This window comes from Balearica regulorum, chromosome Z (assembly GCF_011004875.1).
Source record: "Balearica regulorum gibbericeps isolate bBalReg1 chromosome Z, bBalReg1.pri, whole genome shotgun sequence".
In the NCBI taxonomy this organism is placed as follows: Eukaryota; Metazoa; Chordata; class Aves; order Gruiformes; family Gruidae; genus Balearica; species Balearica regulorum.
In genome coordinates, this window is record NC_046220.1 from 25,212,197 (window position 1) to 25,225,032 (window position 12,836).

The window sequence follows — 12,836 nt, forward strand, 5'->3', positions numbered from 1 at the left end:
ACACCCCTCTACCTTGAAGTTTCAGAACCTACTTGTCTACATCAGTCTATATTCAGAATATCTGGCACTTTGTGGCATAACTGCCATTTGAAAAATAAGTATGCTATCACATGCTGCTTGACACAGCATAAAATATCTCTACTGGAGCAAACTCTTCTTACAAAAAGAAAATTACTAAATGGGGTCTATAAGGTAGCCACATTTGATCAGCTCTATTAGGCATGTAAGCTAGGATTTACGACTGGTATAATCATACTTAAATTAAGAGCATTTTCCAGTCTTATCCCAATCCTCATGGCACATCTAAGAAGAAGTTCTAAATATAAGCACTTACAACAACAAAATTGTGTTTTATAGGCACAGCTTGCTTTGCTGAAAAGGTAGTTTCAGCAAGTGCAGTTGCTACTGCAATTCACATGTTAAAAATGCCTACATTTAGTTACCAGGGCAACAGTTGTGGAATGTACTGAGGGAGAGGAAAGAAGGAAGAAGTTTGACCACTGCTTCTTTAAATTTTTCTGAAGGTCAGATTTTGTAAATCCATCTAGTAATAAAACTTGAAAAAAACTCCACAAGAAGTATATATTTCAATTAAATTTAGAGAACCTACCTGGCTTCTGATAGAAATTTTATTTTCAATTCCTGAGGAAGATCTTCTTTACAAGTTTTTACAGCAACAGGAGTTTTATCCTTTAACGTTCCCTTGTACACCTCACCAAAATTACCCTGAAATCAGAAAAAAAAATCTCCACAAATCTCCGAATAATGCAGTCAGCTAATGTAACTGGTATGGAACTTTGAAATGTGTTTATGAAGCCAAATGAGGTTTTCTTCCAGCATTGGCCCCTAGGAGAATGCAGTACACACAGACATAATACAACTATTATATGGACACTGCATATGAGTTCTACTTTGACCTTGCTAGAAAGGGAAAAAAAACATTAATTGTGTAATTACAATTTTCTCATCAACCCTCTTAGTAACTTCTAAAGTCAACAGACACTGATAGTAGTACTGTCTCTTCCTTATGCTTACTCCTGCACTCTTTCATTTTCACACTATTGTATTTCATCAATAGTTTTTAACTTGCAGTATATGAGATACCAAAAAATAATATGTGAAACTAGGAGAAAATACATCAAAATAACAAATCTTCTCATATATGCAAGAAAGAAAAAATGCAAAAGAAGAAAAATGAAAACACTGAATATTAATTTTGATCATAAATTAAAAATACTCCAAAAAAAGTACTGTTGTAGAAAAAGTTACATGATCCACCATTTTGTTAATAGCTAAGCTCAGCACTGCTCTATAAAGACAAGTATGTAAGGCCTCACATTTGGACCAAACTTCACACAGTACTTCCTTTTATAATCAGATTTTTTAGGTCTTCAACAACATACCCCCAGGATATGTTGTTTATTTTTTTAGTTTTCATAGAAGAAAACTGACATAATAAAGACCATAGATTAACGTCCATCAGATGTATTTTTTTACTTAAACAAAACCAATAGGAAAATTAATTAGGACACAAGTTGAAGAAAGCAGGAAATTGTGGGGATTATAATAGAACCCTGGTAACAATGAAAAAAGAAAAAAAAAAAAAAAAGAAAACTGAAGATATCATACTTTCAGTTAAGTTTTCTATTTCCCAAAGAATAAATACAACTCAATTTTAAATCTACGCCTGATAAATTTCCACTTCCATGTCCTGGTATCTGGGGCTGCATCTGACTTCAAAAAACAGCAAAACTCTGCCGGAAATGTTTTCCTTTCTTTCCTGAGTGATGAACATTTCATTACATCATGCATTTGAATACTGTATTGCCAAAGGAAGATGACAAAAAAGAAACTCACAGATGGAAAATACTAATATGCTGCTAGTAACAAGGGAAGAAATTTAGGCCTAAACACAGGTTTCCAGTATTATTTTATATACCTTAGGATAATGAAGATATAGCTGGCAAGTAAGACATAAGATCTACGACAGCAATCTGCCCTTCTAAAATAGCACTTCTAGAGGCCAGGATACTACCTCTGATATTTAAAATGGCAAAAGGTGCCCAAAGGTAAGAAGCTGAGTCACTCCAGCACATTTTTCCTCTACTCTTGGTCAGCACTATTTAACAGTGAAAGCTGACCCTACCTTAAAGGAATACTTAAGTATTGAAAATGCTTTTTTATTTAAAATAATTATTATTACATGTATAATTTTTATTATAATATATTCCTTTCATGTAACTTTCATTTTGTGGGATATCATAGAATTAATACTGAGTAAATAAACAGACCATTTACTCTTGAGGTGAAGGAAAATCTTCGTATTTTCTAAAGTTTGTATCCTCTTATGCATTAAGCTTTCATGATTTTTCTCCTCATCTTTCCAAGGCCACTCAAGATTTCATAGACTCTCAAATTTCTCACTTCCATGGTGAATTGCTGTAGTTTATTTAACATTTTCTCATACGGATGCCGATGGCCCTGTCATTCTTATCTTTTCTAGTTTGACTATATCTTTTTAGATACGGATGCATAACAGATTTATACTGTGTTCCAAGAAAGTTTTTACCTTGTTCTGTATTTTTAAAGAACATATCCTTCTATAATCACTTTTAAGCGCTGAGTTGTATTTATTTAATATTAAAAATGCTTTGTGCCAAAAACATAGGATCATAGAATCATAGGATGGTTTGGGTTGGAAGGGACCTCAAAGATCATCTAGTCCCAACCCCCCCTGCCATGGGCAGGGACACCCTCAACTAGACCACGTTGCACAAAGCCACATCCAACCTGGTCTTAAACACTTCCAGGGATGGGGCATCCACAACCTCTCTGGGCAACCTGTTCCAGTGCCTCACCACGCTCACAGTAAAGAATTTCTTTCTAACATCTCATCTAAATTGACCCTCCTTCAGCTTAAACCCATGACCTCTTGTCCTGTCACTACACTCCCTGATCAACAGTCCCTCTCCACCTTTCCTGTAGGCCCCTTCAGGTACTGGTAAGCCACAATTCAATTCCCCCAGAACCTTCTTTTCTCCAGGCTGAACAACTCCAACTCTCTCAGCCTGTCCTCATAGGAGAGGTGCTCCAGCCCTCTGATCAGCTTTGTGGCCCTCCTCTGGACTCGCTCCAACAGCTCCATGTCTCTCCTGTACTGGGGCCCCCTGAGCTGGACGCAGTGATCCAGGTGGGGTCTCTACAAGGGCGGATGCAATGCACATGTAAATTCAGTGATTTTCACATTGCTTTAACTGTTTTTACTCATGAATTGATATTTATTTCTTATCAAGACAAAGTTTTTCAGTGCCTGAAACATTTTTATTTTTCTCCCTTCATATTATTTTGTTTTAGTATGTGAAACTGTCACAGTACCTTTATTTTATGCAGACACAGCTCTGTCTACCAGTAGATAATACTTTTTGTCATCTTATGATGCTGAAGAGATTTTATCCTGGGTAACAGAATTTTCTGACAGTACTTAATTCCCCCATTTCTTGCACAATTTATCAATTCTTTTAGTGTGTACCATAGCAAGAAGGCAATTATTGCTTTCATTTGTCTCCCCCTTGTTTAAGCCTATTTTTCAGTTTTTTGGGAAATCTTTTGGAACACTGTGTCTAGAGTGGCACTCCCAACTGTCTTTGTAGGTGCAAAGGTGCTAAAAATGTAAGTAAGTTATGGGGCTTACCTGATTGTAAAGACTTATAGCTCCTAAGCAGAACTCGTGATACAAGCTATGCTATACAGGAGTTAATTTAATATATATAAGATTATGAAGTTACCTAACAATCATTAAATCATACAAAAGCAACGAACATTTGTTTTAACAAATACTGATTTTAACAAATCTTATTAAATCCGATTTTATACATACATAAATTTTATATGTAAATACATAAACATAAATGTTTGTGTTGTTTACATTTTGCAACATTTTTTTGTAAGACTACACAAAGTAAAACAGCCACATCATGCTTTATAGAAATCTAGTTAGCTTAAAAGCCTTCCAAAAGAGAAAAATATGTATGCTAGTTCAGTGTGTGCTGAAAGAAAACACTTTCAGCACACACATTATAGCATTGTATCATTTACCAGTAAATGTGATTTACATTTATTTAAAGCACAATGCTGTCTGGTATATTAAAGTAAAAGAATTGATAAAAAAATTGCATACCACAGTAATTTAAAAGATGAAGCAAATAGGAAATGTATAGGCTTAATGATTAACATATGTTTATTTAAATGTTGTTTAGCTCCCTTAATTACTTACTTTGCCCAGTAATTCTCCCAGTGTGACATCTTCATGATTGAGAACCCATTTCTTATCCTATGGAAAAAAAAAGGAAAGAAGAATTTTCAATCTGTGCAAATATGTAAGAAATAGTTTCTATAAGATGCATTTCAGTAGAAATGGAGCTAAAGAAGCATTATATTCAGATCACTCAATCAAAAGCATGCCAGGTAGTTTACTTTCTAAGTGTTATAAAACAGAGTTTAGAAAACTTGCTATACAATAAAATATTGAAATATACCATATAGTAAATTTCTATTGGAAGATTAAGCCTACAACATGACAGTATGCAGGTAAATAGAGCACTATGCAAATTTTCACACAAGCTCTAGAAATGATACCTAGAATCCTGTTTTTTAACAAGTACCTGAGTCAAAATCAGATAAAATTTCATTTTAGTATACAAAATACCTTATTGATTAAAAAAACCCACATTTTTCTCCACAGTATACATGAAAAAGAACTGTTTTTTCTACTTATTAACAAGACACATATTTGCATCTCTTGTCTTCTTCGGTAGTTTGAAATACTGCAAGCAACTATAAAAAATGCTAGTTATAGTATCTGTTCAGTGCTGATGACCAACACTGCAAAAACTCCACAACAGCCTAAAGACATATCAAAAACAATTATAAACTTCTTGCTACACAGACATATTTAATAAACACTTAGCTAAAATGCTGGAGTAGGAGATTTTAAGTCTAACCCATATTTACTATTTTTGCATTTCATTTCTCTGTTTGCACCTCATCTATTTACCACCTCACAAACACTATTACTGCTCCTCATGTCAGCAGTAAGGTCCTAAGCACTCTTTATAATTCATGAAAAAGGCAAATATCTAAACAAGCATATGCCAACTCATTAAATAATTTCTCATTAAAGCTAACAGAAAACCAAGCCAAACATGTTGGCTTTGAAGTACACCTAATATATCAGATTACCAGGTTTTCTGGACCATGGTCGTACATGAAAGCATTAGTGATGCACACAGCAGCACACCGGAGTGAGCCCATGCCTGTGCTGCGCTGCACAACTCCCTTGGCTGCAGGAAGAGAGCCTGCAGGCAGCTCTCACGGGGTACCAGCCATTGCACCACCTGCCTCGCCTTGCTTGTGTCCAACAGAGCTCCAGGAATTTCTCATGTGGACATCCTTTCTGTTTGTCAGTTGAAATAATGAACAAAGCTGTTTCCTTGTAAGAAAGTCCTCTCACAGCTCAGATCACCAAAATGTGAGAATTTCTGCTACAGGCAGGGACTTCCAAGCATGCTGCATGTGGATCAGTGGCCCATTCAATGCTACACCACCTGGGGCTCCCACCATCTAAAGGGATGCAAGACTATTACCTCCTTACAGTGTTAGCTCTAATAAATAGTATTTCTAACGATACCTTACAGACTCTGAGTGTCTTCCTTACTGGAATCATAACAGCACCTCCTAGTGCAAAATGGGATCTTTCCAATGTGTATAAATACCTGATGGCGGAAAATGAAGAAAAGGGAGCCAGACCTTTTCTTCAGTAGTGCTCAGTGACAGGACAAGAGGCAATGGGCACAAATTAGAAAAATCATTCTGAACATGAGGAAACATGTTTTTAGTGTGAGGGTGGTCAAACACCAGGACAGGTTACCCAGAGAGACTTCAGTCTTCATCTGTGAAGACATTCAAAACCCCACTGGACACAGTCCTGGGAAACCCACAGTAGTTGAACCTGCCCTGAGTAGGGGGGTTGGACTAGAGAATCTCAATAATACCCTTCCAACCTAAATGAACCTGTGATTCAAAGACAGACAAAAACCTTCTGTGTGTAAATAGACCATAGAATAACAGAATGGTTTGGGTTGGAAGGGATTTTTAAAGATCATCTAGTCCAATCCCCCTGCCATGGGGAGGGACATCTTTCACAAGATCAGATTGCCCAAAGCCCCATCCAACTTCACCTTGAACACTGCCAATGATGGGGCACCCACAACTTCTTTTCCAGGGTCTCACCACCCTCACTGTAAAAAATTTCTTCCTTGTATCCAACCAAAACCTACCCTAATTCAGTTTAAAATTGTTACCCCTTGTCCTGTCACTACAGGTCCTGGCAAAAAATATCTGTCTTTCTTGTAAGTCCCCTTCAAATACTGAAAAGCTGCAATAAGGTCTCCCCGGAGCCTTCACCTCTCCAGGCTGAACAATCCCAACTCTCTCAGCCTGTCCTTGTAGGAGAGGTGCTCCAGCCCTCCAATCAGCTTTGTGTCCCTCCTCTGGACTCACTCCAACAGGTCCATGTCTTTCTTGTACTGGCAACCCCAGAACTGGATACTGTAATCCACATGGGGTCTCACAAGAGCAGAATCACCTCCCTTGACCTCGGGGTCGCACTGCTTTTGATATATCCCAGGATACAATTGGCTTTCTGGGCTGTGAGCACATATTGCTGGCTCACATCCAAATTTTCTACCCACCAGCACCCGCAAGTCCTTCTCCACAGGCTACTCTCAATCCCTTCATCCCACAGCCTGTAGTGATACTGGGCACTGTCCCAATGCAAGTGCAGAACCTTGCACTTGGCCTTATTCACCTTCATGAGGTCCACAAGGGCCTTGTCCTCAAGCCTGTCAAGTTCCTTCTAGATGGCACATCTTCCGTCTAGTGTATCAACTGCACTGCTCAGCTTGGTGTCATCTGCAAACTTGCTGAGGGTGCACTCAATCCCACTGTATGATGAGTCATACGCGAAGCACTTCCAATTTGGTCCCTAAGTCCATCTGTGAACTCAACTCTGAAGCTGCAGATGGTCCCTCTGTCCCACAGTACCAGTCAAGTTGAAGAAAGCATTTCCAGTAGAAGTATTAAGTTAAAAAAGGCTGGAGCTTCACATGCATTAGAGTTTTATATAGTATCTGAAGGCACCTGTGGAGCGATAGAACCCTTGTTAAACTGCACCATAGCAGTTTCTTCAGCAGACAGTAAGAAAGAATCTAAGGGAAGAGATGCTGTCCTCTACATCACACCAGTGTACAATTCTGGCATTAAAAAAGAAACAAATCCAATTTTCTAATTTGCAATGTGTTAGCTAACCATTTAAATACCATTTCAAAAGAAAGTGTCAGACAGTGGTTCAGACAATTACCTTTAATTAATAAATTATAATATGAACAGCACTGTAAGGTAGACAGTAACAAGGACAAGACTGTTTCTGCTGCAAGTATGTTGTCTCATTAATTCTGTTCAAATTGCACCAAGTTGAATAAGTCATCATGAAATATTTTTGGATAGCTGTCAATAATTAAATAAATCAATTAAGCACACAAAGGAATGGATGCATATTAGCATATCATAAACAAAAGTTAGGAATAACGTATTTTTTCTGATCTGTGTCTGATAATAAACTTCATGATCTTTTGCAGGTGCTCAATTCTGATTGTGAATAGAACGTAAGTATTTCTCCAGTTAAATGCTATTATTCTACATATTAACCATGCGTGTGAAAGATACTGAAAGTTACAGAAGAAATGTGACAGCAAAATGGGAAATAAAAAATAATCTTTAGTGTAGGTATAGACCATCAGTCCAAGTCACAGAAATTTTCATTTAAATAGAGTTGCTTCTGAATCAAATAGAGCAAATCCACCACATTTCCATACCTAATCATAAACTAATCTGAATGAGAGAGGACAGAACTCTTGAGACTATTAACGCCATTATTATTCCTCCCCAGAAGGAACCTGCTAATGATGTAGCTCTCTTCTTGTAACACCACTATAAATCTCTCTTTACCTTGTGCTTGTTCAGATTTTTCTGTTGTTAATCTTGGGCCACAGAATATAAAAGCACTTTAGACAAATCCAGTGACAGAAAACAGGGCTTGAGCACACTTGTTTGCTATCTTAATGATGTACCTCATTTCCAAATGAAATTACTTAAGAAATCCAGAAACATACCCTACTTTATTTATCTCCTCTGGTTTCCCCCAGGAGGGAAAACTGAATTACCTGAATGCCATACTTCTTAGCCAAGCACAGTAACTGACTTGGCTCAGCTCAGATAGAGCTTCAGTGCTTCTTGGGAGATAATGTTTTATCAGACACAAGGAGCTACTTGGCAAAAGTATGCCTTCAAGATTCTCTATGAAAGAATACCAAGGAATGACAAGATACCTAAAGGATAGGAAGGAACGACCTCAAGGCAGACAATTCTTGGGAGGAAAGTAAAAGACAAGCAAGAACCCTGCTGAGATCACTCCGATTAGTTACGCAAAGGGGTTCTTTTTGTTCCCTGGCTGGGACAGGTATTACTGTCCGCTGAAGCCAAACCCTCTCACCTACTTTGTTCAATGGTGTTACCGCTCCCTGCTTATTCTTCCTAGTTAGTTACTGAGCAGCCAGAGCAACAGTGTGTAGTGATGGCTGGCTGCTCCCTGGGCCTGAGCAGCCACAGGGGACCCCTGGCCAGTCCGGCTGAGGCTCACCAGCCAGGACCCACCCCACTGCCCTCCACAAGGGAGCAGGGCAGGCTGGGGTGACAGCCCCAAGTTAGGTCAGCCAAGTCCATGGTGATAAGCAGGTCTGCGGCCAAGCTGGGAATTCAACCTGTGGGTCAGGGCCAGTGAGGGGAACCAGTGTCAGACACAGCCCTGTGACAGGTTCACTGTGACAAGGCAACGCCACGCTGAGCCCAGACGCCAGCCGGGGCTCAGGGTCCAGGACCAGATGGATGGGACGGGTGGCCAGTCACGGGCAGGGATGCAAGGCAGCAGAGGCTGGGGCTCGGCTGGGGCTGAGCAGGAGAGCCTCTGCTGAAAGCGGCTCCCACAGGACAGGGTTTAGCCCTGCCTGGGACCTTCACCCCAAAGGGGTGAAGCCTCCAGCTGAGGGCTGGAAGGAGCAGCCCTCAGCTGCATTATTATATGTTGGTCCTGAGCCCTGGCCAGTAGTGGGTATCCCTTCAGGGCCCTTACTGTGCTACCTCTTTACTAATAACATGTTTGGAGTCCTATCACTGTATCTAACCTTTGGAGATACTGCTAGATCTGTTGGGCAAACACTGAGAAACAAGTTGCCAGCTAGGCAATTTCCACAGTGGAGAACTTAATCAGCCTCAACACTACTACCCTTCCCCAATGGTCAGGTACTAGCTAAAAGTCATCACACTGAAGGTTTATGTAAACAACAGTTTGGTAGTCAGTACCTTCCCAGACTTTCTGAGGCTATCCAGGATACTTGTTTGTTTTCAACAAAGATAAGCATTTTCAAATGGGAGAGTTATTTCAAGAGTTAACGGTAACTCCCAACCCCCCCCCCCCCTCAAATAAACCAGAAATTAAAGAAATAAAACCTTCATCTGTGAAAAATAATACTTCAAAAATAATCAGAAATTTCTCTTTTTATTTGTAAAATAAAGTATTCTGGGTATGAGAAGATGTTAGTAAGTTTCATGGTTGCCTGGACCATGGCAAGTTTCAAGCCTCCAGCAATCAGCAGGGAATCAATTGTGGATCACTCCATTCTTCAGTGGAGATTCAGGTATGGAGTTGTGCACAAGGCCACTGCGGCCACAGCATGAACAGCAGATGGTCACTGTGCAAGATGCAATCTCATATTTCTTCTTCTGAGCTACGAGACTGAAATGTTATCCCTATTACCCTAAATTTCTGCCAAACAAGTAAGCTTGAGTGTAAAGTGCAGTTTTCCTCCTGCCTATCTCCCTTAATTAGCAGAAAACACATCAAAGAAATCACAAATTATGCCAGGAAGAAGGCTTACAAATTAGTTGCAGTAAATTATAACAGCTTTCCATTAAATGGAAAGCATAACCCAGAATGAATACTTAAGTGTTCAAAATCCCCTAGCATTATTTTTCTATAATTTTCAGTAACAATTTCAATCATTAAGAACTCTAAAATGGTACTTTTTCAAATTAAAAACCAGCAGTCAGGCAATTAGATACTAAACATTTTAAAAACAGACATTTGGGGAATTAGATATGAATTTGTAAGCCTCAGCTTAAACACTTGGTTTTAACAATCCTACCATTTCTAATAGGAGAGCAAAAAAGAAAATGCCACCTGTGCCTGTATTCAGTTTCAGAGTACCATCAAACAAAAACCAGGATTCTTACCCAGACTCCAAAGCAGGATTTGTAAGAGAAAGAATGAGCAAATCCTGATCAGCTTCCATCACAGTATGAATAAGTAAGACTTCTATGTTATCATCACTGTTATGTACTTATCTCATGTTCTCTGTCACATTATTTACTCTAGCTAGTTCAGACCACATTAAAATCATAAAGCTAGATGCCATCATACTAATGAAGACAGGATCTATAGCAAATTCTGCTACTACTTTTCATCTTAACAGTAGATGGAACAAAAACCTCTAGAAACTGGAAACCTTAGTTGATTTATGGAACACCAAAATGACTCAAACAAAAGCAAAACATATTGTTTAACAGCATTGAAAACACAGGACTTCGTAACCTAAGAATCTATCCGACCACAGCATGGAGAATTTACCAAAAGCCTAAATATTGCTCTCCCTCCCTCCACCCCAGTAAATTCTTCAATAACATTCCTCTAAAACCCCAATAAAATAGAGGGATATTCTCAGCATCTCATGAGTACAGTGCACAAACATGAATTATGCCTGTTTCTTCATGTTGTAAGCAGAAAAAAATGCATTCAGAAAAACATTTTGGAAATTAGTATTTGCTCTCTCTCCTCCAAATGAAATAGTAAATATCAATAGTACAAATTACTGCAGCTAAGAGCAATTTTGCCACAACAAGAAAAATGGAAAGTCAATCTTTCATTTTCAGTATTATGGATAATTAGAGTAAGATTCTTTTTAATGGCTAATAAAATCATAATAGTGGATTATTTTTCATCACCTGGGTATTCAAATATCACTTATTAGAACTTGATGAACCAGAGGGGAAAAAAAAAAGAAGAAAGTGAGTAACAGTTGTGTACATGTGGATAGGGCCTATCAATGTGGAAATGAGAAATGATCTTCTTGGAGAAGTACTATTTTTCACACCACCTATAGAAGTAGATCTCATGTGCATATCAATTTCATGAATCATAAACTATGTGTTTCAAGTCCTTCAGATTAAGTACAGAAATAAAGGTAGCTAGTGGAAAAGATTTTTCATAGGAACAAGCGATTTTTACAAGCGGGGGTTTGAAAAACCCCACTGACAACTTCTTTAAAACTCTTTCAGAATAAAGATTCATGAACTGTAAAAATTGTTACAGAAGCTGTTTTGCATTATTATTAGCACTGTATTAAGCCACACTGATGAAACTCAATGTGAGCTGTAAAACAGAATAATAGTGCAGATAAGTTTACCTCCTTGGAAAAAGTCCTATTTCATCTGACTTGTTATTATTCCATAAAAAAATGCTGTGAAGTTCAAACTTTCTGCTAAACCAAATTCTAAATGGTCATAAACCAAGAGGGTAGAACTGAGATTTGCAAAAGCTACTATGCAGAGTATAAACTGTAGAAGTGACCTCTGATTAACTACACAGATTTTCTTTCAGCATTCCTTCTTGAAGATCAACAGACAAAATTACTGTAGAAGTCAACATACAAACCCAGTTTTCTTCACATTTTTAGAAGAATGAGCAGTATTTCCCTAAGGTTATATTCTCTTACTCATCAAATAACTGGAAAGATGCTGAGGATCTTTCAGGAAAAATACAGGAAAAATAAAGATAAATAAAGAAGGAGAAAAAAACCAAACCAAAACAAAAAACAACTGAGAAGGAACAAGGCATAGAATGTGAAATCCTTAAGCACAGGAAAAGGAAAGTCAAGTTTATGTCAAAACCATTATATTTCAAACACATTACGGAAACTTACAGCATTCCTCTCTACTTAACATAGTAAATTCAACTCCCAAACCAAAGTACTCTGAATCACCTGTTAACCAAATATATGCAAACAGAGACATTATCTGCCCTTTATCAGATATGCCCTTCAAAATAGTGAGTTTTTCTTTACAAAGGCAAACAATACTGTGTGATAACACAGCTTTTCATTTAAACATTCTGTATGATTTAGAGAGGAATGCAAAAGCACAGTCATATTATGCATGCATGTATAAATACACTCTAATAGGTAAAATAGGCTAAAATATTTTCACATATGCACAAACACATTTTTACTTCTACCCATGTGCATTAAGAGGTATGTACAGCTGGGGTTGGGGTACTAGAGATGTATATAAAAATGTCCAAGAGAGTCTCCTTGAGCTAAGTAAGATACATAGCCAGATAGATATAACTTCAAAACATCCAGCTGTTTTCAGTTAGATGGTTTCTTTTTCCCAGGAGATAAAACATTTAACTAATTCTTTTGGCAACATCCTCATGTTACGTATATTCTCTGCAAGACTGTTCCTTTATATATCCAACAGTCCTTTCAAAATAATTTCTAAATTATAGTGGTTAGTCTGCAATACCTTTCAAAGAGCTGCAGTTCCACATTAGAGCTTCCACCAAATTACTATTTTGCTCAAAACAAAAGACTAAGATACTTCACCCTGTC

General features: G+C 38.0%; 1 protein-coding gene across 4 annotated transcripts in view; it reads right to left on the bottom strand.

Moving 5' to 3' along the window:
* Positions 1-12,836, bottom strand: part of FER (FER tyrosine kinase) — a 174,366-nt gene that overhangs the window by 63,019 nt on the left and 98,511 nt on the right. For all 4 annotated transcript variants that reach the window (XR_012832932.1, XM_075739369.1, XM_075739370.1 and 1 more), the window contains 2 exons: positions 4,274-4,330; positions 611-726 (listed from right to left, as the gene is read on the bottom strand). Coding sequence is in view for 3 of the 4 variants with exons in the window: in XM_075739369.1 (XP_075595484.1) it covers positions 611-726; positions 4,274-4,330 (173 nt within the window). In the remaining variant the exon portion in view is untranslated. The remainder of the gene's footprint in view (positions 1-610; positions 727-4,273; positions 4,331-12,836) is intronic.